The sequence below is a fragment of the Rattus norvegicus genome, chromosome 18 (genome assembly GCF_036323735.1).
Source record: "Rattus norvegicus strain BN/NHsdMcwi chromosome 18, GRCr8, whole genome shotgun sequence".
Lineage (NCBI taxonomy): Eukaryota > Metazoa > Chordata > Mammalia > Rodentia > Muridae > Rattus > Rattus norvegicus.
The window spans coordinates 84,386,266-84,414,109 of NC_086036.1; the positions used below are offsets into that span (position 1 = coordinate 84,386,266).

The following is a 27,844-nucleotide window of genomic DNA, read 5'->3' on the forward strand; positions in this document are numbered from 1 at the left end:
GAATGATGAGATACTTTTTAATGTCACAACCCAAACATTTTATCACTTAGTCTAACTTCCTTTTTGTATGCTTTTATTACTAGGATTTTGTTGCTAGTTCTAGCCTTTTAGTAAATCTCTCAACTCACTCCATCATATAGACCACTGCACCATCAAATGACCCCTAGTTGGCCAAGTGCTAAGTGGTATCCTTTTTACTAAAATGTAATTGTTCCCATTTCCAGTGTCGGCCCACTTGATGGAACACACAGAAACTCTCTAGCTAACCACACACTAAGAGGGCCAGACTCTGCACCTGGATGTCACTGATGAGAAGGCAGATGTTATGAACAAAACTTTTATTTACATACTGTATCTAGAAGCAGATACATAAATTTTTATACAATTGATTTCCAAAAAAATGTGCAAGAAATTACTATAATTCACTTACAAACCAAAACACATATTAAATTGGTGGACTTTGGATAGTTCATTCTGTGGTGTTCTCAGTACAAACAGTATACACCTGATTTGAAACATACAAAGTGTAAACTACAGCAATCTAGATTGCAGGTTTTAATTTCATGGCACATTAACTATGAGACTTCCTTACCCCACCATGACAATATACTGTTAGGAAACTCTAAGATCCCATCTCATCCTTGCTGGTTGGAGAACTTGCATCACCTTTCAAAAACAAATTCATTATTTGCCTTGTTACATCATGCCTGATCAATAAAAAGGATATGATAAAAACTTTACAGGACTAAAACAGTATTAAAAGAAAGCAATTTTTATTATCAATGTACCAATAACGTTAGAATTTTAGTTATTTGTGGAACTGGTTATTGTTCCTCATTATTCAACAAAACTGTCTATTGCTGGTAGTGTTATTTCATTTTCTAATGAACACTTCATATTCAATGAAAGACATTCAGATATAAATCAAAATGTTATTTTGATTCATTTTAAGTTTCTTTCACATACAATATGAAATGTGCATTAGAGTTGGCATTTCTGAAAGCAGTTAGAGATGCTTAGCACTAGGAAAGAAACTGAATAAACCTGTAAGATTTCAATAACTTTCATCTTCAGTAATACTGGCTCAGAAACTATGATGAATACTGTTTTACTTCCTTAATGCTAACAAGTTAGCCTTTTTGGTACATCATTTTATTCAACAGCAAAACTGTTGCCTTATGTGACTGGTTTCCTTAAAATCATTTTTTCAGTTTTGTGGTTATTTATGTGACCTTCTAAAATTTCAGAGTATTGCACCATGTAGAAAGAGAAGTCTTCCTTGGAGAAAGCAAGGCAATTTTTCAAGTACTTTCTATAGCTCCCTTATTTATAAAAATGTGTTACATGTGTTAGGAAGCCCCAAATTAACCCTCAAGCCTCCAGCATTTTTGGTGGTGGAGTATTTGAGTATTTAAAAAAAAAAAAAAAAAAAAAACCTGATTCATTGTCACAGATGGTTTTCCTGCTTGCTTTTGTCTTACCTTAATGTAGGAATTCTAAATGTGAAGACTTAAGAAGAATGGTTTGTAGCAACAATCACAAACCCTGTATGGGTCTGAGCTCGGGCCTCTGCATGAGCTTTATGGTTGTGTAACTGATGTTTTTGTCAGACCCCTAACAATGGGGGTTGCAGGTGTCACTGAATCTCTTGCCTACACTTGGGACCCTTTTCCTTCATCCAGCCTTGATATGAGGGTTTGTTTCTAGTCTTAATGGAATTTGTTATGCTAGGTTCTGTTAATATCCCTGGGAGGCCTGCTCTTTGTTTTTGTTGTTGTTGTTGGTGGTGGGGTTTGTTTGTTTTTTGTTTTGAAGGGAAATGGAGAAGTGGATCTAGAAGACAGGGGAAGCTGGGAGGGAGCACTAGGAGGAGGAAAGGTAAGAAAAACTGTGGTCAGGATGTAATGCATGCAAAAAATGAAAAGTAACAAAAATAATTCACACACACACACACACACACACACACACACACACACACACACACACACACAGAATGGCTTAGAGGTTGTGTTTGTATCATCTAAGTTCAAAAAAGCCAGAAAGTTAACCAACTTCAATCTAGGCTAAGATACAAGACAGAGACTTAATCAAATCTCTTTTCAATTTTACTAGACAGTGTCATACAAAAGTCAGTATTTCCCACTTCTGTTAGATGGATGTCTTGGCTACAAAAACACAAAAATACTGACAATATACCTTTCTGTTTGTTAATCTGATTTCTCAATAAATGCTTCAATTTTTATTCATAAACTATCAGAATCTAATGATTTCAAATTGAATAACACTGGTCATATTAAGCATGAAAATGGAGGCTCATCAAGGGCTGTTTTCATAATAAAGATTTGTCCTACAAAGTCACACAAAATTGATTATTAGAAAGATTTAGATAAAGATAAGAATAATCTTGACATTTAATGGGTAGATCTTAAGCACCCGGTACCAAGAGAAAGAACGGGAAACAAGTGATGTTCATTTGAAACATGTTTGGGATAGTCCTGAGACTTCTATAAGCCATAATCTCAAGGACATGTGCACGTTTTTGGAACATGAAGCCATCTTGACATTCATTATTAATAGAGTGACTATGTGACAACACCTGCCATCTAATGTAGATGTGGGGACTGTCAACTTGCCCTAGCTATAGCTTCAGTTGTTTAAAAATAAAGTTTTACAAAAAAATAGTTAAGTGTCTTGCATTACTTTGCTTACAAGCCTACAATTCTCCAACCGTTCTTAATCTAATAGAGAATGCTTGTACTATACAGTATACTCCATCCATCATATTAGGTGAAACACATCAGAAAATGAATTTAACATTCCATCAAAAGTAAGTGTCTTGCTCCTTATAAGTCAAGATACCACAACTCTTTAACATGTTGGCACTGAGCCTTTCCTGCAATATCTCAATTTTGACCCTAGAAAAATAGAGAAAAATGTAAAGCTATAGATATGTTTAAATGACAAAGTCAGCAAGTTTGACGTAAGACCTTTATCATTCTGATTTTTTTTTAAAAGGATGTATAGCTGGAAATATTTTCTGAATGGGAAAATCTTTAAATACTATCGCTTAATAGTTTTAATAACACTGTTGCAGAACTTTGAACTCAATCAACAGTCTATGTTCCAAAATAACTTTTAAAACCTGGGCACATCATTCTCTAACACAATGATAAGAAAGTAGAGATGCCAAACTACTTAAGAATTAACTAAATTAAAATAAACAAAAATGCTATCTTCAATGGGTAGTCACAAGCAGGAAATTATTTCTGGTATCTGATATGGTTTTACAATTTTTCTCACACAATGTATCACAATTTCTAATTATTTAACTGATGTCATTCAGGGTTGTTGGTTTAGGAGAATGGTTAAACCCAGCACACTGTAAAGATTATACAGAAGAAAGTCAAGACAACTTTAAAATAACCTTTCTATTCAAATCAGTTTACAACTTTATATAAACTTTAATGTAAGAAAATACAACTCATTTATGAAACTTGTTTTGTCAAGTTTATGGAAGCAAGTATCTATTAAAGAAATTATAGATAAAACATTTAACTGAAAAAAACTCTCTCTCTCCCTCTCTCTCTCTCACACACACACATACACACACACACACACACACACACACACACACACACACACACACACACACACACCTCACAAGAAACCAGGGTTATCTTACTTTTGTAACAGTTGTTTGGGCTTTACAGAGCTTTAAGTTACGCCAATTTGTACCCGAGATCAATGACAGAAAAGGCAACAATTTCTAAATTGGGTATATATTTGTTTACAATTTTTAATGTAAGGCAATTTATCAAAAGAGACAAACCACAAGATGAAAATGAAGGCAACAGAAAAATTCAACTTCTCACAACCAAAACAATTATCACATCCTTAAAATATAATTTAGAAAAGTGTTGTAAAAGATGTTGCAAATCTGAATTCCATTTATCAACATTGTATTAATTTATAATTCTGGACAAATCATTTTTAAAGTGTGAGACTTAAAAAATCACTTTTCAGTGTATATGTAAATGTTTATCCCACATGTTTATTCAACTGGGTCATTTAACGTCATAGCAATTTGTATTTCTTAAAATTTCATTCAACTTTACTTAGGGTTGAATACACATGAAATGTGCTTTAATGCATAAGAATCACAGTGGATAGCAGCAAAGGACTGGGGAGGGGCATTAAGGAGAATCTGGTCATTCACATTGTGATTATTCTGCACATTAAGGAAAGGTAACTCACACTTCTAGACCCTCAAGACATCCATCCCTTTCCAAGAACCAAAATAAACTCAGGACACCTTGCAGACACTTCCCCACCCCTGAACAAATCGATGACTCTCACACATAAAAACTAAAAGTTATGGCAGCAAAGACTTCAATGGTGATGTAAGTCTGTAAACTGTACTCAAGTCTTGTTTCTCAACCCCAAAGTGCAAGAAAGAGGGCTCCCAATCTCTCAGTAGTGCTTCTCCTGCAAATAATCCTTCATTTTGTTTGGCAAAGGCAGTTTCTGAATTAAGTCTATTCTGGTGTACTGTCGTATAACAAAGCGGCACAGATACTGCAGAGAGCGCACCTGCATGAACCGTGACACTGGATTGGTCAGTCTGACTGGGTAAGTTGCTGATCCAGGTAACCGAGACCTTGAATAACAAAATGCTCCATTTTCAGAGTCCCTGATTGAATGCTCGATTAAGTCAACTATAGATGTATGCCCTTCCACATCTGGCTGTTCATAAAAGCTGAACCTACCATTTGAGTGCTCAATTCTAGTGTGAAGTGTTTTACCATGGGAGCGAAAGCTCAAGCTTAAAAGGTAACGGTCATCAGAACTATCCCGAACAAGAAAAGAACCATCTGGCACATTTGCCAACTTCCCCTCTGCCTCCCAACGTGTGATGGGGCCCCAGTACCACCCCTGTTTTGCAAGCTTCTTCAGCTCCTCCGTAAGACTTGTAACAACCATGGGGCCACTACTTTGCACCGAGTCATAAACTCTAGCAACCCCAGGTGCAGAGTTGGGATCGAAATTCAAATGACAGCGAACACTTTCGGCCATGTGCAAGTCTGGGCCTGAGAGGCCGCTGAAGTTCCTTTGGATTGGGTTATTCTGCATTGGAGGTAGCAACGGTGAGAGGGGAGGGGCATCATCATGACCTCCTCTAGGGCTCTGCAACATGACTCCTGTGGTACCAATCAGTAAGTTGTTCACCGATGAATCCACAAGGATCTCTGGGCCTACAACCAGGTCCTGGTCCACGTGACTGTCGTCTTCGGAGAAGGTTCCACTCGCCCCTGGCAGGGGCACGGCTGACACCTCCATGGGAGAAGACGTATCCAGGCAGCAGCTGCGCGGCCCTTCTAGTGGGCACATCCCGTCGTCTAAAGGCACGGTGTACTGAAGGTAGTCCTGAGACATGAGTCCGATTACTACAGGCACGTGCTCCTCCAGGTGGAGGCTCAGCTCCCCGGGAGAGCTGGGGCTGCAGCGGGACTCAGGGCGCGGCTCTGGCTGCAGGTCTCGCAGCTCCCTGGGCTGCAGTAGCTCTCTGGGTTGCAGGTCACGCAGCTCCTTAGGCTGCAGCTCCCGAAGCTCCTTGCGCACACCGTTGACTGGTCCTGGGCTGGCAGCATGCACCAGTGCCTTCACTCGCATCTCCATCTTGATGCATGTCTCCTCCGAGCTGGTGGGACGCAGCGGCCAGGGTGTGGGGCTATAATGGTGGCTTCGCAGTGATGTGGAACGGATGGGCCTTGGAGCACGCACATCCTTGAGGCCACCAGGAGCTGAAGCTGAGGAGAAGGCATCCTCATCTGTGGGCGCAGTGCCACCCTTGCCCTTGGTCTTCTGCTTGGCGGATAACCGCCTCTTCAAAGTGCCCATCAGGCTCTCGCTTTTGGACCTGTTCTTCCCTTTCTCGTCCTCACTGCCAATGTCGCAGCTGGCCATGTCTTTGCCATAGCAGCTCCCGAATAAAGAGTCATCTTTTACGAAGTCACCAGCAAGGGACTGGGGCTGAACCACCATGAACTCAGTTTCGTCTTTGCTTTTACTCAGATTGAAAGATTTCCTGAAGGTCTTCAGACTGATTTTCTTCATTGTGACAAAAGTTAACTAATCCAAAAGGGTCAATTTGCTTCTAAAGCAGCTATCCCCAAACATCGGGAGGGGCTGTGATGCCTCATGGGTGAACTCTGCCCGGTTTCATTTAACCTCTGAAGCTATTTTCTGGGGGAAAAGGTTAAAAAAAAAAAAGCCATTAAACATTTTAGTTTTCAAATAAAATAGTAGAAATTTAAATTTTTAGCTTCAAAACAAAAGCACCCAATTCTATTCTTAGGAACTTTACCTAAAGATTAGGATAACTGCCTGCTATATACTGGGCATGGAGCAAACACTGGGTCCTTTATTTACCCCTTGTTTTTTGTTTTGTGTTTAGGCCAGAACTAAGTCTTTTCTACTGACCAGGTCTAACTAAGTAGCCCCCTCATCACTGCCCATGCACCAGGCTGAAGAGCAAAACATAATGAAGGCACCAAGATGTCCTGGAAGAACAGGAAAGCACACACCAAACACATACATGTGTATTATGAGGCAGTTTATGGCCCATCACAGGTGCACTGTGACCCAAACTAGAAAAACGCACCAGAAAACTTACACCTTTCCACCTGCAGCTTAGAGCAACTCAGTTAATCAGCAGAAGACACAGCTCTAGCTCACTGTTTGCTTACTAACCCTATTCCACACATGGCAACCTGCAATAACATGAAAGCTAGTAAGTTATGATCTTGAATGCTTGTAAGCCAGAAGAGACAGGTATGAATGGTAAATTATAATACAAACCTGTCTGAAACACACTGGTAAAAAGGTGGGAGTTGAGGGAAAAAAGAATATGTCAAGTGTGCAATGTTAACCACAGATACAGGTGGTTGTTGTATAGACAGAATCTGCAAACATCATGCTCACTGAAACCACTCAGACCAGACAACCTATCAAGAACAGCTACATTAGTTCCACAAAAAGCAGCAGCAGTTTTAACATCCTCGCTGTCAGACACTGTTTCTGAAAGACACTGTAAAAATAGAATACTAATAAATATTTGGAGCACCAGCCACTTAAAACATGAAGCTACGCACTGAGTGAACTCACAAAGTGCCTGGTCTTGTCCCAGACAGCAGACTCAGTAGCTGACTGTGAAACTGTGTTTTCACTAACCCTGAGATTTCACTAGTCTTGCTCGCCACTGTCACATATCTACACCACAGATGAGAAAAACACTGCTAATGAATACGCAACTCAATTCTAATGTTAAGGGGGCAAGATCCAATTCTAGACATTAGAAAGTAGCTCAATCAAGATCAATCAAGATCAATCAAGATCCAATTCTAGACATTAGAAAGTAGCTCAACCAAACCATATGTTTTAGATCTCTTTCCTCCATCTTCTAGGCAGAGATTACTCTAAAATTTTTTAAAGAGTATCTATTTTCCTGTTTGCACTTCCAAAAATATATGCCATCTTTTTATAGGATTACCATCTGTCCTGTGCCCAATAAGTATTCTGAATCAATCTTGCCATTTTTCTAATTGCAAAGTTTTAAGTTTACACATACACTTGAAAAATTTGTATAATGGTTCAAGGGAAAAGGTTCTAGATATTTATTTAAAAAAATAAAAATAATAAAGAAAAAAAGAAAACCTCTACAGGGCCAGTGAGGTGGCCCAGCAGGTACTTCCTACTAAACCTGATAACCTGAGTTCAAGCCCTAGATCCCAATTGGAGGTAAAACTCCAAGTTATCCTCTGATCAACATACAAACAACAGTAGTGAATCACACACACACACACACACACACACACACACACACACACACACACACACACAAAGAGAGAGAACATGAAAAACTGTTTAAACAAAAAGAATTCTCTACAGAAAGTAGCATCTACTTGTTCCTTTACCACTTTTTTTTAGACAAGGTCTCAGGTAAACCAGCTGTCCTTAAACTCACTATACAGGCCAACAATAAATCTGATCTCAATGAGCCTCCTGCCTCTACTTCCCATGCGCTGAGGTTACAGGTGTGGACGACCACTCTGGGTAGCCTTCCCACCTCTTTCTAAAGGAAGAGTTCCGGGTAGCCATGTGTATCATTTATTTTTAACACTTAATACAAAAACTAAAAAGACAAGCCAAACAATGATTTAAAGTAGCAAGCACAGTAGCTGTTACCCTCATTTTACCAAATGGACCCTAGGCCTCAGAAAATAAAATCTATCCACTGAAGCTAAATCACCTGCTCTTGGGAACAACAGGTTTTGCCATTGTGCCACAAGGCCTGCCTACAGGTCTAGTCCTTGTATCAATACTCCTAACACTTTCCACCATCTGTGTTTTTATTCTCTTAAAAGATCTTGAAAAATGCTGTTTGGAAATCACAAAATGATTTAATTACGTGTTTTGTGACTACTGAAATTTATCCTATTAGAAACTAAAACCAAGTTTTAAAATACTTACCTGTTTATTTAAAAACATTAATATGCTTATTATGCATTAACATAAATCAGTTTCCTGAAAAAAAAATAACTACACTTTCTAAATGCTAAAAACAGAGTGAGAGAGAAAAGTAGCAGCATTTCTTATTACGGAGAATCTTATGTTGACAGAAAACATAGCTGAGCTCACTTCTGCCTCTGCATATCATCTTTCAATATGTTCTTTATCCAGGGGTAAGGAAAAATCCAATGAACAGAGACAGTGGGAAAAGAAGATATTTTGCTTAATACCCTTTATATACTTGTGCATAGTTTTCTTTGATAATGAAGCAGTGGTTGTTTGTGTTTGTGTACATGTGGATGTATTCCTCCATCAACCTCTGCAGCTAATTCTTCTTCCTATACTAAATTTCCTTAGTTTTGAGACAGAGTTTCTCACTGAACCTGAAGCTCAATGTTACAATGAGCCCTGGGGATGTCTGTTCTGGCCCCCAGAACTCAGATTACAGGAGGCGAGTCGCAATACCCATCTTTTCACATGGGTTCTAGGGATCCAAACTCTGGTTCTCATATTTGTACAGCAAGTACTTGATCCACTGAGCAATCCCTCCAGCCCTACATGATAAATTCTTAAAAGTTAAGCAGCACTGGAAAGCTGAAAAATCTGAAACTGTATCAACATTGTTGCTTTTACTCTATTTCACAAAAAATTAGCTGTATCTTGCATTTAAAACAATGTTCATACACAATTTTGTAATATTGTGCTTCAGTCAATCATACAACAGCGAAAAAAGGGGGTTTAAGCTTTTGGGTTTTGGGTTTAAAATTACATTTGTGCATATCACCATTGATTCTACTAGACATCCTTAGGTAGGACTTTTGGTTTAGTTAGGGCAACTGTGAGAGACATAAAAATTTAAAATTATAACCTTTATTTGAAGATTTAAACTGGGTTATCAGCAATAAGGCTATCCACTGGTTTTATGGAAGAAGCTCACTCTAATCATTCATGAAAAAAAAATCTAAAACTTAAGTTGAAGAACCATAATGCTTGTGTTCCTTTAGGTAAAAATGGTGTTTCATGGGGGATTGGGGTGGGGTGGGGAGCCAGGTTAACCAGAATCAAATCAATTCTTCCTTTTCAAAATTCCCTTGCTTCATCCTGTGCAATGAGATGTTTGCCTAGCATACACAAAGCACTGGGTTCAATCCCTAGCTGTATATAAGTCAGGTATGATCTGCAAGCCTGTGATCCCATCACTTTAGGGGAGTGGGATTCAAGAGAATCAGGAATTCAAGGCCAACCTTAGCTACACAGAGAGTTCAGAATTCTAGAGACCTGACTGTCCCCCAAAGACACTAACTATGGAGAGGCTTAAATGGGTTGATCCATTTGTCAAAACTCTATTAACTGTGCACTAAAAAATGTTATTTCATTGGAGGTGAATTATACCTCATTCTAAAAACTCATTAAACAGGAAATTCAAATCAAGATAATATATTTCTAAGACCCATAGAGTAGGTAACAAAAACTCCATTACCAGACATGGGAAACCACCTTTCAAACTGGAACTGCCCTGAAACTCTCCTCGCTGAGGACTATACAAAGGTGCTAAAGGAGAAAAGCAATTTAAGACCCACCTAGGGGAGGTCTAGAAACCACAACAATGATTAGCATAGCAAAATAAACAAAGGGGTGCAATAGGGCTGGAGAGATGGCTCAGTGGTTAAGAGCACTTGACTATTCTTCCAGTAGTTCCGAGTTCAATTCCCAGCAACTACATGATGGCTCACAAAAGGGTACAATAGGGGGCAACCAATAACCACCTCATTTAACTAAAGCCTATTCAACAGGAGGGAATTCATCCCTGGTACTGAAAACCTAGGCAACTACAATTGGTTGGGGAGGTCACTGACCTCCAAAAGAACCTACTATTCCTAAACTAGTATTTTTCCCAACCATATTTTAAATATCTAGTCTTATGTTCACAAGTAAGCTCTTATCCCTTATCTGAGAAGCTACATTTTGCAACAGAAACCATCACAGAAATCTGCTGATGGCCATAGTGCAGATAAAACTGGCCCTGGAGTGCCCACCCCCAATCAATATATCTATAATACAACTACACCTAAGGCTCAGGGAACATTGCAGAAGAAGGGGCAGAAAAACTGAAATAGTTAAAGACCCAGGAACATTGGCTACTAGATGGTATCTTCTATCACAGGAGCCATACCCATGAGACCTTAAAACTATGGTCACCTAAAAAAAAATCTGTACAATGACAATACCAGTGACACTTGAAGTGGACAGGGGAAATCTCATAAAATCCCATCTCTAAATAAGAGCTACTACAGGCAACCAATTTCAAGTTGTCAGCCCTACACATATTCAAATGAGCAACACTTAAAGGACAGCAAGGTATTTATAAGTCTATGCACATATGCATGTGTAACAATAATTGAAGAGGTCATGCATTTGAGAGGGGGTGCAGTGGACATGGGGAAAAGAAGAAAGGGTAGGCGTGGGAACTATGTAAATATAATCCTCATGGATGAAATTCTTAAAATGGTAAAACATAATGTAAACGTATTAAAATGTAAATGTAAATGTAAAAAGAAAGGATCTTCAGGTCAGAAAGATGGTTTGCCAGTAGAATGCGTCTCTTGAAGATTCAGTTCCTGGTACCCACATTGGATGTCTCACAATCACCAGTAACTAGTTTAAGAGGATCTGACCCTCATCTGGCCTCTGCTGCACATATGTGGTGCACACATCTACATCCAGGCATACACACACCGTACAGTTCACCCTGGAATTTGGGGAAGCTTTATAAGGTTATTTAAAAACATTTATTAAGGGGGTTGGGGATTTAGCTCAGTGGTAGAGCGCTTGCCTAGGAAGCGCAAGGCCCTGGGTTCAGTCCCCAGCTCCGAAAGAAAGGAAAAACAAAACAAAACAAAACAAAACAAAACAAAAACATTTATTAAATTCACCTATGCATTAACCAAATAGACATACAATTAGTAATTTGTCTTTTGGATATGTTCTTTTGCCAAAGTTATAAAGACAACAATGTTCTTTCTACCATTGTTTTAAACAAACCTGTTGCTTACATTGCTTATAGTGGTAAAGACTACTGAAATATTGACAGAGTGACAGAAGGACTAAGTCTTCTGAATAGTTTCATCAGTTCTTATAATCTTAGAACTCTAAGTTCTAAGCATGATGAAGCTTTTTAAGTTTAATGAAGCAGTTTTTTCACTATAGAACTAGACTGAGTTTATGCATATCCCAGCTCTATTTAGCAATTATATGATCTTAGATATAACTAAATCTACCACTCATGTAACTTATGGAGTCAGATGTCCCTAAAGCAATGTCTTACATACTTAGGCTAAATAGTTGCAGCTAATAGTAAATTGCAACATTTTCATTAAGTAAAACAAAGCACAAACACCTTAGGACACTTGCCAAAAATCACATAGCTAATTCTAAAGTCGACTTAATCACAATACACACCTTTATATTACATAATTCTTCTTAGAAAAAACATAGCTTTAACCTAAGTTGTAGAAAACAACACACATATACACACATATCAAATATCTATAGACTACTAGTTTAATATATAAAGAAAGAAGTCCAGGAAAACATTATGAGAAAAAGAAAGGTATAAGACAAAATGCAAAGATGATCCTGTCTCTGTGTGTGTTTATATCTAAGCCAATACATTAAACATCTCAGGTAATAAATAAATACCAATTGTTACACATCAAAAGACCAGGAAAAAGGTGCAGAAGCCCAATTTTCTTATTTAGGACTTTCTGTAACAATTGAGCAGGTTTAACTTAGCACTGAACAACCACTCCATGCCATCTCACCTGCCAAAGTTGAATAGTGTAATACTAGGCAAGGCTCTGCCAAAGGTACTCCTCTCGAATCCTCCCCAGCCATGTCAAAGTCTTCCTAGTTTTAAATATTACAATGCAGATAGACTTTTCATGTCTGACCTCATGCTATATACCCAACACTGACTTCAGCTTTTTGCTTTCCAGTTCAATTCTAATTTATCTATTGTGGTGAGTCTGTTCCCTGTGGCCACTAGAAACCTATTCCTCACCCAGCTAAATCCCTGGCACCTGAATTCATCCAAACAGAGGTTTCTATCATTCATAGGATTCTGACAAGTTTCCTTAATTTATACACATTTCTTTGCCTCTGCAACTTCTCTTATTGTAAGCTATACCTTTGTCAAGTCATTGACAAAACACTGTGCTTTCCAGAAAAGTCTGAAGACTTAGCTACAAGCAGTGGTTAGAAATACAGAATGAAGGACAAAAGCTGTACTCTCCAGGCCTTCGGGTTCCACAGGGCATTAAGATGTCAGAAATCATGTACAGTAGAAAAGCACTTAGGATTTTGCACTTTCAGTGGCTCAGGAGGGAGCTGGTTCTAAAAACCCATTCTCACTTGCTGATGCAAAGCTGATGGATACAGCTGTGGAGGTCAGAATGCACCAAAAAGTACATTTCCCTTCCTGTCCTTCACAAGACCTTACAGAAAAACAAAGTAAGTTTAATAATGTCTCCAAAATCCACAAGAAGTCCTCTGAGTAACATGGAACCACTGAAAGTTTGGTGTATGCCTTAGAAACTACCACTTTTTGTTGGCATGAAGCAGGCAATTCACAGCAAGATGAAGAACACAGATAAGCCATTCTGCCTGAGTCATTTCACAGGACCGTTTATTTCCTAATGCTCTGGATGCCCATGAAATGTTTCCTCACTCAGAAATACAGGCAAAAACAGCATATGCATAGATGTACCTGTAACATGATGTAATGAGGAGGCCTGTAGGTCCTTTCCCCCCCAGAGTAACTAAAGCTGAGCTTATCTGTCACACAGCACTAAAACACATGCTCACGAACACTACTGAACTCTGGAGAAGGCAATCTGGGCAGGAGATGGCAAGACTGAGAAGAACAAAGAAGGAAGGACTTGTCAGAGAGGAAGGCAGAGGTATAAAGAAGACCAGCTTCAGACAGGAACAAAGGAGACCAGAAGGGAGTAGGATCATACATTCAAACGCTGAAGGACATTCTGCTACCAAGAATTCTACAGCCAAATCCATGTAGGGTAAATCAGGGAAAAGAAGTGATGACTGACGCTGCAGGCCCAAACTATTGTGTGGGTAGGGCCTACCTCTGAGTAAGTAGTCCTCATTTATATAGAAAGTATGCAGAGCAGACCAGTAAGCATCCTTCCTACATTGTTTCTGCTACAGTCTTCATTTTCCTGTCTTTTTTTTTTTTGATATTTTATTTATTTACATTTCAAATGTTATCCCTTTTCCCAGCTTCCCCTCTGAAATCTCCCTATCTCATCCCCTTCCCTCTGCTTCTATAAGGGTGCTCCCCCACCCACCCACCTTCACCTAACCACCCTGGCATTCCCTATACTAGGGCACCAAGCCTTCACAGGACCAAGGGGCTCTGCTCCCACTGATGCCAGATAAGGCCATGCTCTGCTACATATGCAGCTGGAACCATGGGTCCCTTCCTGTCTTGAGTTCCTATCTTGGCTTCTCTCAATGGATTGTCAGCCAGAATATGTAAGCCAAATAAACCCTTTCTTCTCAAAACTGCTTTTGGCCATAATGTTTCATAACTGTATAGCCATGCTGTCTATAAGATTCTTCTAACATGTAATGATGCATGTCACTTAAAGAACAGAATAAAGAATACACCAAGAAAGTAACCACTAAAAATCTGAAACAAACAGAAATCTGACATTTTGACAATTCTGCACCTAACCTGGTATGATGAGTTGTAATCAAATGCAAGAGTTGACAGAAATAAAAACTCACTCATATGCTAAGGGAACACAAAACAGAAGAGCTGTGTGTTCAGGTGTAGCTTCTTTCCTAGGACATCTTATAACATACAATCAAATATTCAAACTCAGAAAAGAACCCAAAATCAGAAACACTTTTTCTCTCAAGTATTTTGGGCAACCAACACTCAGCCTAGGACTTAAACACTAATAATAGCTTTGTGTGTTGTTTTTAAGTTTTCATTCTTAGGACAGACAAAAACAAGACTCAGCAGTGTTTAAAAGAGTAACATTATACAGGATATGTTCTTTGACCATAATGAAGCTAAATGATATACATACAACTGAGACAAATCTGGAAAACCACCAAATATAAGAAAATTAAACAAAATACTTCTAAATAATCTATAGGCTAGAAATAATAAGCTTAAAACATATTCTAATCAGAACAAAAAATAAAACATAAAGTGGTACAGTTTATAAATAGGCATTGTAGCAATCATGTAAGCCTATCACTTGAATCTGAGGCTAGTATGGACTGCACACAGGAAACTCTTGAGAATGTAGAACTTAAATCAAGCCAACTCTAAGAAATAGTAAATAAAATAAAAACTAAACCCAGAGAATATGAACACATGCATGTGAATGACTGAGTAGAAACGGATAAGATAAATAGCAGGAAATCTCTAACCAATTCTTTTAGATGATAGAGAAGAAATAATTCCAAAGCCAAACACAAGAGACCAGAAAGTGTATCCCACGGGCTTCCAAAAAGCCTTAACCTAGTATTAGCAAACTTGACAACACAAAGAAATCACTATGATCAGGTTCTAGTACTGATTTTGTTCGTATTTGTGTGGGGCTTGTAGTTCTGTCAGTACTGTGTGTATATTTGTGTAAGTCAATGGATAACCTGCAGGAGTGTTCTCTCTTCTACTTTTCGGATTTTGGGTAAAGAATTTGGTCATCATCCCTGGTGGTCCTACTGAGCTATCTCATGACCCACAAACAAGTTTCTTTAATAGCAGTGATCAATTAATATAAAGAGGAATCACTCAGGACAATTTAACTAACTCTATTCCATTATAAAAAAAGAACTATGACACACTGTAGATGTCTAGAAATTTCTCCATATCCAGCCCTACAGATTGCCTTGTTTCCTGCTTTCTTCTAGTGCATTTTCCCTTGCTACATAATGCTTGTGTCTTTGTTTTTGATTCTGTCCCTTTTGTGCTTTTATTATTTGAGCCTTTTACTTTTTTCAAGAAATTACACTGAAATACAGTTTTGCCTGTATTTTCTACAAAAAGTTTTGCCATTTATATTGAAGTTCTTGGTTAGCCTAGTACTGATTTATGTGAAGGTAGGGATTAATTTTTCCACTTAGATAACTAATTGGCTCAATATTCACAGAAAATATTGACTCCTACAAATAACAAGGCTTCTTGAATTATGATAAAAACAACTGAGTCTTAAAAATCAAACACATCCTAATTTCCAACAGTGTGAGCAGTGGAACAAATGCTGGCAAAGCTACATGTGGACCATGGAGAGCCACTGAAATCCGTGTTTACACAGTTATAAATAGCAAGGAGGCACCCATAGTGTTCATTTGTTAAGTGCAAAACACAGGAAATAAAATTATATGTAAAGTGTGGTCTCAATTATGTAGCAAGAGTAAGGAGGAAAGTGCACAGAAAAGGACCCTGTTGGAGGAAAGAATTCTTTAGATATGTTAGTTTATATGAACTTGGAATGTTTAAGAGAAAATTCTGTGAGGTTATTTGTTTTTCTGAAAATACATTTTACTTGGGAATTGCCACATAAATCCACCAATTTCGAGCAAAGCAGAAGGCTTCTTCTACAAGTCAATTATTTCACAAACTAACAAAAAATTTCACAAACAAAAAAAGGCAATGGATAAGACTGTTATTTTGCTTTAGTATAACCTAGATAACTTCTTCTTCCTTTTTATGTTATAAAATCTGACATAAAGTTTTATACTGATATGCATCATGGTCTACTGGTCTTATGTGTTCAAATTTTAAATGACAACTATGACAAAATCTACCTTCAATAGCACACCTCCTTCCCTTTTTGGTTTACAGTCCACAGCTAACCAATGCAGACACCCCTTGCAGACACTGCATTTAGATCCCTCCCTCCACCTTCAGACCCAGGCACTGGTTATGTCTTTGCCTAAGCCACAGCTGCACTCACAGCTGATCATGGCTGGAAACGGCCACTCAGATGGTTCTCCTTCAGTTCTCAAGGCAGTATGTGAGGTTGATCAATGATATCTAGAAATCAACTCTCTGGTTCATTCTCTCTTGTTGCTGCTCACATCAAATACTCCATCTTCAATCTCAGCTGATGGCTCAGCCTCTAATTTCAGAGAAAATAAATCATCAAAGGAAAACTGTGTAGCCAGAAATAAAGCTCTGCTGTGGAAAGTCTCCCCAACAAAGTCCTAGGTTCAAGCCCCAGCATCAAAAACGAAGGCAAAGAGAAAAGTGTGCATTCTACTATCTTGTCAATCCAATTAACAATGTTTGTTCCGGGTTGGGGATTTAGCTCAGCGGAAGAGCACTTGCCTAGCGAGCGCAAGGCCCTGGGTTCGGTCCCCAGCTCCAAAAAAAAAAAAAAAAGAAAAAAGAAAAAAAAAAAGAGTAGGCATAACAATGTTTGTTCCACATCTCTCCTCAGCTCCTTTCTAAAGGCACCACGACCTTGTCTGCACACTCCATTTCCTAACAACTCCCCCTCTATTGGATCATTCCTCAAATATACACCCCACTTTCTCCACAGCCCTGGCTCCACCTCTGCTCCCCGTGTAGCAGCACTCCCTAGAGACCTTCATGTTTTCCAACTCACTTCCAAACTTGCTTTACCTGCAAGCTCCCACTTCCACGTACAGCTACTTCACTTACCTCATTCTTACAAGGGCTCAGATCAACACATTCAGAATCACCCTTGGCTCCTTTCTTGATCTGAAGCCTCATGAATGTCATGAAAGTCTAATCACAGCTATATATATATATATATATATATATATATATATATATATATATATATATATATATATATACACATACATATATATATATCAACATATATATTCATAATTTAATTATTTTGCCAACAGATTCTAGTTTCAATCTCTTGTAGTACTGTAATACCATCTTAGAGATAATTTTATTGCGTTTTCCTTTGTCGTATACTCTGATATAAAGCACTGGTACCCAGGAAGACAAGGCAGTTGCTGACAGTGGTGTCTGCTTCTATTCTAGTAACAAAGTCCTTCACTTTGTACTGTAGGCTTTCATATCTCTTACAGCAGGCCAGCTTCACAATGTCTGGCATGTACATGCAAATAAAAATAACTAAAGTGTACAAAATAAAACTTCTTTGTCTTCTTTTAGGGCCTGTAAATAATCAAAATAAAACTTTTAACAAATAATATGGAGTATTTTCAGGACTACAAAAGTGGATTTGAAAAAGATAACCTTAAAACATGGGCATAAAATTGCCATAAAAATGACAATTTATAATTACAGCAAAAGCCTTAGTAAATTTTAAGTATGTTTACTCACAGGCTTCTGACACTAACATATGGGGAAGCAACAACCCAAGTTTGCAGAGGTTTAAACTGACTGACCTTCCTTCCTGAGTTCCACATGAACAAAGAGCCTCAATCTCTAAAGCACGCTGGGAGACTTGTATGTTTAACCTGTAGAGCAGTTTTACATGAACTTTCCTAAGAATCTGATTATAACCTCATTTACTTCATTCCTGTTATATTACAGAGGGAAAAATGTTCATAATTTCAATCACATACAAAAAGTTAATGCAGCTAGCTTTTAATGAGATGCTCACTTTTCCTTAATATTTTATTCATTTAACAAGTTGCACTTTAAAAAGTAGTACATATTGCACATCTTTAATTTCAGTGGCAGAATCAAGCAGATCACTATGCCTTAAAGGGCAACCTGCTCCACATACTGAGTTCCAGGCCACCAAGCTACAGGTGGTACGCAATCTATCAGCTCAGTGTTCTCTAGTGTGTATGCACATTACATCTATTATACCCATTTTACACCTAAGTTGGCACTTGTTAATTGAAAGCATCATGATTAGTATCATAGGAAATGTCTGGTCTCTGTTTTGTTGCTGATACAGCTAAACCCTACAGTTTCCTGAGTGATGAAAATATCTTCCTAGATCTGACAAATAATTCTTCATCACAGCAGAGTTGTGACTTAGACTACACTACAGAGTGGGAACTTTTGGCCCTACTCCCACATCAGAAGGGAAGGGAAGAGTTAGAAGATTGAGAAGGGCTATGATCAGGATGTAAAGGGAATAAAAACTTAGTCAATAAAGAAAAAGAGCAAGAGATTGATCAGGTGCTAAAAACACTCTTAATAGATCACCAGTTTCTGCACACAGAGGTACTGGGGGAGCAGGGCATGCTAACGGGGCATAGGAGCTGTAAATCATACCCAACACCACATCCCATGCAGCTTTTCTATTCACCTTTTCCTGGTATGTAATCCTTACAATAAACCAATCAACTAAGTATTTTACTGAGTTCTACAGATTATCTAATCAGAAGAGGTCATTATGAGAACCTCTGACTTATGGTGAATCAGCAAGAGGGCATCTGTATGAAGAAGTCTGTGGACTGTTGTACCTGAGAGGTCTGTGCTACTCTGAACAGTGGCATAGTGGAAGACACCAGTTTTTATGTTGGAGAATTAGTGTACTAAAAATACATGGTAACAAACATACCCACTCCTTCATTCTGTATCCAGGTCATCTATAAAATAACTATTGAGCATTTCAACAAACTCCTTCCTTAAAAATAAACCAGTGGCACAAGGGCAACACTGATAAAGGAAATCTTGGGCATGTTCCCACATAGCCACTTTGTTGACTAAGTCACAATTATACTTGACTTTTTGAAAAGATCTATTGTAATATTTAGTGATAAGTTATATAATATTATAAACGCTGTCTGTGTTGTAAATGTAATTGTTTTAATAGAATTCATGGATACATCGACATAACTGACAGTTGAAAATTAAAAGAAACTAACAGTTTGATAAATGTCAACAGAATGGTTTCAGCTGAAATATTATACATTCTCCAAAATGCTCATCACTTGCACTGCCTATGAAATAAGTGTATCCTTTCTGGTTAAGATATCAAGTAGGTTAAGTTCTTGATGAGTTTTAAACAAATTGAACAATTACATAAAACTCAAAGAAGATCTACATTTTTACTCTGGGTAGAATACAACAGAATGATGCTATCACGTGATTTCTCTAAGAACATGCTCATGTATAAAAATCTCTTTGATGCACTGAACTACTATAGTAAGAAAGCTTAACTCAGATTCTGACAGACAACACAAACATACAAATAATGACTAAAGAGTAACAAAGTTTCTTTGATTGTTCTCAGAGTCTGTAGGTCATAACACAGAAGTTCCAATCCCAAAAGAAATTATTATTCAATGCTTTTGCATAAAAAACACACTAGCTTTTTTAATCTCTGCTGTAAGTTATGAGCTTATGGTAAAAAACAATTGCATTTTCAAAATTACACTTGAATTAAGAATTTCACTCTATCATCTGTGAATGGTGGGAAAACATAAAAGGGCCAATCTTGTTAATCCAAAATTTCAGGATCTCCATGACATAGGGCAATAAGAGGATAACAGGGAAGTCTCAGTCAGGATCCAATATTAATGGTGTCACAGAAACCAGAGATCTCAAACCAGACCAATGACTCATTACAATGAACATTTGCAAGTGAAGATATATAGACAGAGAAATATACTGTGGGACAACTGTGACACACTACAGCTTCTACAATGAACTTTCTATGCTTTTGCGTGTGTGTTTTATTTTGGGGGGAAAGTTACAAGGGTAAAGGGCAGATATGATGGGACCTGGAGATAAGTGGGAAAAACTTTAAAAAAGTAAGATTTTAGAATAACAAATATGAGATATAAAAAGTAATTCACACAAGACTTACTATCAAACGTACAAAGAGGTAGGGTAAACTTTATCCATCAAATCTCCGAGAATAATAATTAAGCAATGCAGCCCTGTTAACCAAAAACTATTAACAATCTCACAAAAAGACTAATTGTTTTGTAAACTAATCTAGCTAAAATAAAATTATCCATCATGGGCTAGTGAGTTGGCTCTACAAGCAGGTAAAGGGTATTGATACTGCCACACTTGATGATCTGAGTTCAATCCCAGAACCTAAATAGTGAAAGGAGAAAAACAACTCCTATAAGTTACTGTCTGATCTCCACACATGCACACAAACCTACCTCCCCAAAATAAATAAATGTAAATAATATGATATAACTTAAAGCTATTCATATTGTCTACTGTAGATCATCTGGCTTTGGGCTGGAGATATAGCCCAAAGTGCTTACTTATCTTATATGGAAAACTAAGGCCTGAGATTGAGCTCTAACACAAGAAAAAAAAAGAGGGGTGGGGAAGACAAGCCAGCTAATTGCTGGTTTTTCTGAAGGCCTAATTAACCATAAAGTTCTTGAGCAGGGTATGTAGTACAGGCCTACAATCCTATCACTTGAGAGGTTGAGGCATAAGAATGAGGAGCTACAGAGGGTCTTAAACTAGACAACACAGTGAGCTCCAGCTTTGGCAACACAGCAAAATTGTCTCAAAAAACAAACAGCAACAAAAACCCATCATGACCAAGAAAGAGCATACAAGTTAATTGCTACCTGTCTTAGCTGGGGTCTCTAGTGCTTTAAGACACCATGACTAAAACCAATTTGGAGAGGCAAAGGGTTACCTGGCTTACACATTGTGATCACAGTCCATCGGAGTCAGGTCAGGAACTCAAGGCAGGAACCTGAAAACAGGAACTGGAGCAAAAGTCATGAAAGAATACTGCTTACTAGCTTGCTCCCTATGGCGTGTTCAGCCTACTTTCTTCTATCAACCAGGATCACCTGCCCAGAAGTGTCACTGTTCCCACATCAATCATTAATCAAGAAAATGTACTATAGACTTACCTACAGACAAATCTTATGGAGGCATTTTCTCAATTTAGAGTTCCTCTTCCCAAATAACTGTAGCTTATGTCCAGTTGACAAAAATCTGACCAGCATGCTACCATTTCCCCAGACAAAATGAAAACCTGAAAGCAAAAGAAAAGTATGACAACTGGGAACAGTTACAAGGCTTAGGCTAGCCTTAGCTGCGGCACCCGCAGTAGCTCAGTGAAAGTGCGCCTGTGCCAAGGCCTACTTCCTAGATCCAGCACTGAAAAAATAACCACAAGTCAAGCCTCCTAGAATGGAGGACAAGAAGACACACCCCTGAGAAAGATCACAACTCTGAAATAAGTCCAGGCAGTGCAGGAAGGTTAGATAACCAGAATCCATTAAAGATTTAAATACAACAAAAACAACCCCCCCCCCAGACTGCCATGAAAAACTGAGAAAATAAAAAATAATTAATAAACAAATCAATCCAGGACTTCCTACTGCAAAAAAAGAAAAATCAAAACAACAACAAGAACAACAAAACTTCAGAGAAGTCAAAACAAAAAATGAGAGGGAAGAAATTACAAATGAAGGCTTAAGCTCTTTCCTAGAAAGCATAAGTTTAAAAATCAATGAAATTATACATTTTAAGAATAAAAGAATAATAATGATACAAACCATTATGAGGTTTTAGTATAAGCAGATATAACAAAAACTACAAAAAAATTCTAGGAAGAAACAACTGCTGTAAACCAGAGTTAGCTGGCCCAAGTTCTTTACAGTGAAAGGCATATGATGATGGGGAATGCTTTCAAACCTCCAACTTTGTCACCCCAAAAGTTCAAAGGCTCTTTCTCCTTGAGTCTTCCACAGTCCCTGGCATTCTTGCACAACCATATGCTGAACTCTGGACCTGCCATCCTCTCCACTTGCCCGAGGTAGGACAGCAATTACAGAAGAGCAGACGGATCCAAAGAAGTCACAAGGACCCATCCCTCCAAAAACTAGAAAAGCAAAAGCCAAGTTTCATCCTTTATAGCACAGTGAGATTTTAGGGTTAATTCATCAGTGCCACATAACATATTTCTCCTGAGTAAATAGTACCTAAAATTCTATACACAACCAGACCATAAACCAAATACTTAGAGCAACATTTTCTGAGACAAAAGTACCAAATAGAAAGGCACCACCTCGCCCCTTTTAAGGAAGTCTCTACAAGTGTGAGTTTCAGCAACTCAAGAAGGAAAACAAGGAATTCCCCTTGGGAAAAACTTCTAGACTTACAGGCTCTTTCTGTCTCTGCTTCTATATCTCTCCTAGCAAACCAAGACAACTGTTCATGAAGACAGAAATACAAATGCCTAAATCCCAGGGTTAAATTAAACTGCTGGCATCAATGGCAATAAGAGCTGTGTGTACCAGATTCCAAGCTGAAATCCTCTAGAGAAGTGGCATGCAACTAAGCTAACTTCATAAACACTCCAGTCTGAACTTATTCCTTTACTGATTCATTCATTCATCTGTAGAATGAGGAAGTCTGACTATTGAACTCTCTCTAGTCTGAAATTATAACAATTTTATAGATGTATAAAAGCATAAAAATACAATTATTTCCTATTTGCCAGTCTGTGATATTTGGTAATAATATTCCCTAAATGTGTTTTTTCCATTAAAAGAGAAGCCAACAGACAAATGACTTATTGAAGAAGGTAATATTTCAATTAAGAACAAAGCTTGCCAGGCATGATGGTATATGCCTTCAATCCGAGCACTTGGAAAGCAAGGGCAGGTAAATCTCTGAGTTTGAGGCCAGTGTGGTCTACAAAGTGAGTTCTAGGACAAGTTACACAAAGAAACCCTATCTGGAAAAAATAAAACAAAACAAAAACCAAAACAAACAAAAGAACCAAAGCTAAACGTTTAGAATAATACATTACAAATATCAAAATTTACACAAAGAAAGTAATACACAAGCACAGTAGTACACCCACCAATGAGAACTCATCTTAATCTAAGTGTACTAACCCTGTTGCTTTAACCATTTGTTTCACTGCTGACACCATGGTCAAATAAGATCTACAGCAAAGAGCTCTCTAAGGCACTTAGTAAACCAAGCTTATCTGTGTAATTATATAGATCAAACTAAATGATTAAGTTTTTGATGAAAATCTTTTATCTAATAGGGGCCACACATACTTCTGCGTTTGTTAAGGAGATAGTTTAAGCACAAGTTCACACATTAAATACAATCTCATGCTGTCATTAAACTTCTGTATAAATCTCCAAGATGCACAATGTGACCACTTCAGGATGGCACTGACACCCTTGAGGTCTACTGATGATATTACAGCTTGCCACTGAGGTCTTCAGTGACATCTCATAGTCCATCATCTCTTTCCTTTCTTCTCTAATGCCCAAAAGCTGGCTGTGGGGAAATGGGACAATCATTAGAACTGTCTCAAAACAGTTTCAATAATTTTAAGATAATACTTTAGTGTGGTAGCAATAAAGAGGAGTAAAACTGCTTATACCACACATCAAGAAACTGCAGAGAAGACTCACCACAGTCAAGCTCCACTAGCATCTACGCTGACCTACGAACCACCCCCCACAGACAGACAGACAGACAGACAGACACACACACACACACATACACACACACCCTACAAGCTTACATACTACCAGTTACCCATGCTCAGCTGCTTTCCCCTACCATGTTCATGTCCTTTGACTCTGTGTCTTACACCCTTTTCCCATACTGGACATTTTTAACTAGAAAGTCTGCATCATACAGAGACATTGCTGGTTCTTCACCATATTACTTTTTACCAGCCAGAAAACATTTTAAACTAATTACTATTATTTGCTATATTCTAAACACCAACCCAGTACACGTGTTGTTTCAATTTTTCACCTCAGCTCTCAGAAACTAATGCTTTACAGTTAAAACAAATAAGTTTTTTAAAAAGTGATTACATAAAATCAAAGTGCTGAAATTCAATCTAGATTTGTATCCCCGTGAGAGACTGCTGCAATCAGTCTTCTAAGCGTCTGGTGTGTCTAATTCCAAATTCCAAATTGTTCTTTTTTTCCTTGTTGATACTCTGTTTAAAACTGAGGCTATCAAGAGGTTCTGGATAACTGAGGCTTGACTTTACTAAGCTGTGTAAAGAATCAGCAAGGAAATATGCTTAGGAATAACTGTTTTCCATACTGACAAATAACTACACTTACAAAGGTGATGCAGATCTGCCCATCTGTGCCATAACCCGGTTTGGTTTATGAGTCAACTCATACACATTATGTCTCCACAGAGAAACAGCTCTCTTTGTAAAGTCATATTTGGGCCATGTGAATACAAGACTTCTGATTTTACTAATGTTATGATTTATTCATCTGAGCAAATCAGCTTGAACAAGGATGAATTACATACAATACCAAAGGCTACCTAATGTCTACTCAGTGAGCCTCTTTCTTTAATGTGATGAGAACTACATACACTTTCTGCACAGCAGGTCCCTGCACAGTGTGCAAGTTCCACAGGATATGTTGAAGACACAAAAGGGAAAGTGGCCAAGTTCCATAGAATGTGTTAGGGGACATGATAGGAAAAGAGACCATCTCAGGCACACTACCTTCCTGGAACCTATATGAAAACAGACCGGAAAGAAGAGCATAAAATAATTAGCAAGGTCTAAAGGAAACATGCCAATTTGTTACTTTAAGGGGCATAAGGTTCTCAGAGGAGTACACTAGCAGTAAGGTCTGAAAATAAACCTCTCATACAAGTAGCCACTGGTGGACACTGAGAGTTAACAGAACCACTGTATCAAGACTGAGTGTTGTAAATGCTGCTGAATAGAAGGGCCAGGGTATAACCATGGTATCAGACAAGGTGCAAACCTACATAGAAATCCTGTAGCCCAATTAAGAGTTTGGATTCACTTCAAATAAAATATATACTTGCTAAAACTGTGAGATAATTTAGATCTATTTAAGGAAGACTCAAGAGCTCCAAAGCCTGTTCAAGGTCACAGTATGCTAGTAAATGACCACCCCAAACACATGTCACATCTTGTGAGCAGTATGAAAACTGAAATCTTAAATATGGTCACTCAGAGTTCAACAAGATAGCCATTTAGGAAAGCCAGACTGATTCCTCATGGAAATAATAATTTCACAAAAGTACATATGTTCTACAAACATGAGTGTCACGTGTATAACTGCAAGAAATCAGAAGAGAAGCCACACATTCACATCGGTTGTACACATGTATGCATCATCCTGTTCCTTCCGAACACATATTCTTAATATTGACAGCAACCCCCAAGAAACTCAGAAATGGACATAAAGGATTTATTTCCTGTCAGTGTATCTCATGACTTTAAATAAGATCACAATTACCTCTATAAGCAAAATAAAAGATTCTCTTGGTAACACAAGGTTTCCTGAAACTGTTCACAGTGGCGAAAATCTGCAGGGTTTTCTCTAAGGAGTGAAGTTATACAAGGTTACAAAAGCACTTGGTTTCTGTTCTCTGAAAAGACAGCTCTTAAAAACAAGGCTTCTCCATTCTAAAGCAGACTGAAGAACATGAGAAGGTAAACTACTTGGAATCCAGTTGGTATAGCAGCGTTTTTCCACACCACACCCTGGGCTTCGGCTGGCACCCAAATCCCTGCCTTGCCACTCCCTGCAGGTGTCCTAACAAGGGAGGACACTCAGATGACTCCCTGAGGAAGACAGTGTTTTAGTTCCACAGTCAGAAGAGAAAGGAGCAGGGTCAGGGACCTGAATTCAGAGGAGTCTTAAAAAAGTCTTGGCTTTAAAGAGATGCTAAATGGAGCCCAAGAAAAGCTAGAAGTTCAGGTAAATAAGTTGGCAGATCCTGACTCTGTCCAGCCCTGGATAATAAACTCTCATAAGATCGCTTATGAAGCCCACTGTTCAGAAGCCAAGCCCTCAAAGAAACAAGGATTAGGGAGAGTGGCGGAACCAAGAGGTTAAGGTGACCTACTTTCTTAGGGCAGGGATGGATCCTAAACCTTTTTTCCACATCCACACATGCAGCACTGGAGAGAAATCACAGCAGAAGAAAGACACAGATACATGCTACCCTGACTGTATTTTATCCCTGAAACCTGTAAGCAATAGCACTGGTGTTTTTTCACTCCCTTCAAAACACTGAGATTCTAAGTGAAAACTCATTCATTCAAGTAAACTACGTGGATTCCACTCTGTGGGAATTGGTGGGTTAAAAGTAAACAATGAAGTAAACTGCTACCTACAATGGCTGATAATTCACCTTTGCATAGGCAGGGGGTCTACCTTTGTCTGATTACAAGTTTATCTTTATTCCAAGGGACACTATAAATTAAAACTGTATTTGGGAAGTCTCTCGTGTGTTAATTCATATTATAATTGTAATCAGTATACTGCAAGGTACTCGAGCACAGCAGCATGTTGCCTCTGTGAGACCTTCAAGAATTCAACATTATTTCCCTACCGGAAGCCAAGAGTTCCACCTCGGACTCGCCGGCCTCTAATTACAAAAAGTGGGGATGAGAACCCCAAATCACGTTCTGACTACACACTAAGTTGGTACACACAACTCTTCCAAGTTTGGGGCCAGGCCCTGCTGTGGGAAACACCAACAGTGCCACTCAGAGCCACAATGATGTGTACCTGAAGTTGCCAACTCCGGGAGCAAAAGAGGGCCTGTGCGAGATCAGGGCAGTTTAAATGCCTCGGCCCTCCTCCCGCGACCCTTCCGCGGCACGTCGCGCGCGGCCATCCGGTCCCGGCCCCACTCGGCACCTCATCCCCTGGACGCCACCCCCGGCCCGGACGACCGCGCTGATTCCGTGGTCCCGCTCCGGGAGCCCCGACTGGCCTGGCCCGCAGGCCCCGCCGCCCAGGCCTCGCGGAGCCCCGGCCTCGCAGAGCCGCGGGCCCCGGGCAACAAAGGCGGCGGCGGGCCGGGCGTGGAGCCTAGGGTCGGGGCGCCGGCCTGGGCCTCCCCCTCACCTTCCTACTCTGGGCCACACGCGACCCCGCGCCTCCCCCTTGCCACCCCGCTCACCCAGCAGCCGCCGGCTCCGCTTCCTCCCCGCGGCGGCGCGACTGCCGCGGTCCGCCCTCCTCCCAACGCCGCTCCTCCTTCCTCCTCTTCCTCCTCCCCGAAGGGAGGGCGCGCGGCCGCGGCCCAGGCGGGAGCGGAGCCACCGCGCAGGAGCCCGGGCCGCCCGCGCCCTCCGCACAGCCCGGTAGGCGGGGCGTCGCGTGGGGCGGAGCCCGGGAGGGCGGGGCCGCGGTCGGGGGTGCGAGCGGCTCCGCCCCTTTCCCCCTGCGGACTCTTCAGCAGCTGCAGCCAGGGCATCAGAGTCTCTGGGTTCCTCCTGCTCCTCTCTCTGCCAACTGAGCTACAAGTGGGAAGCCTTCCCACACCTTCTCTGGCTTGGTC

General features: G+C 39.4%; 1 protein-coding gene across 6 annotated transcripts; it reads right to left on the reverse strand.

The window, feature by feature from the left end:
* Positions 1-321: 321 nt before the first annotated feature.
* Socs6 (suppressor of cytokine signaling 6) lies at positions 322-27,662 on the reverse strand. 6 transcript variants are annotated; one of them, XM_039096762.2, is made up of 5 exons: positions 27,464-27,647; positions 21,409-21,533; positions 21,186-21,258; positions 16,560-16,724; positions 322-6,243 (listed from the first exon to the last, which is right to left on the reverse strand). In XM_039096762.2, the coding sequence occupies exon 5, from the start codon at positions 6,112-6,114 to the stop codon at positions 4,471-4,473; it is 1,644 nt and encodes a 547-aa protein (XP_038952690.1). In that variant the 5' UTR covers positions 6,115-6,243; positions 16,560-16,724; positions 21,186-21,258; positions 21,409-21,533; positions 27,464-27,647; the 3' UTR covers positions 322-4,470.
* Positions 27,663-27,844: the final 182 nt, after the last annotated feature.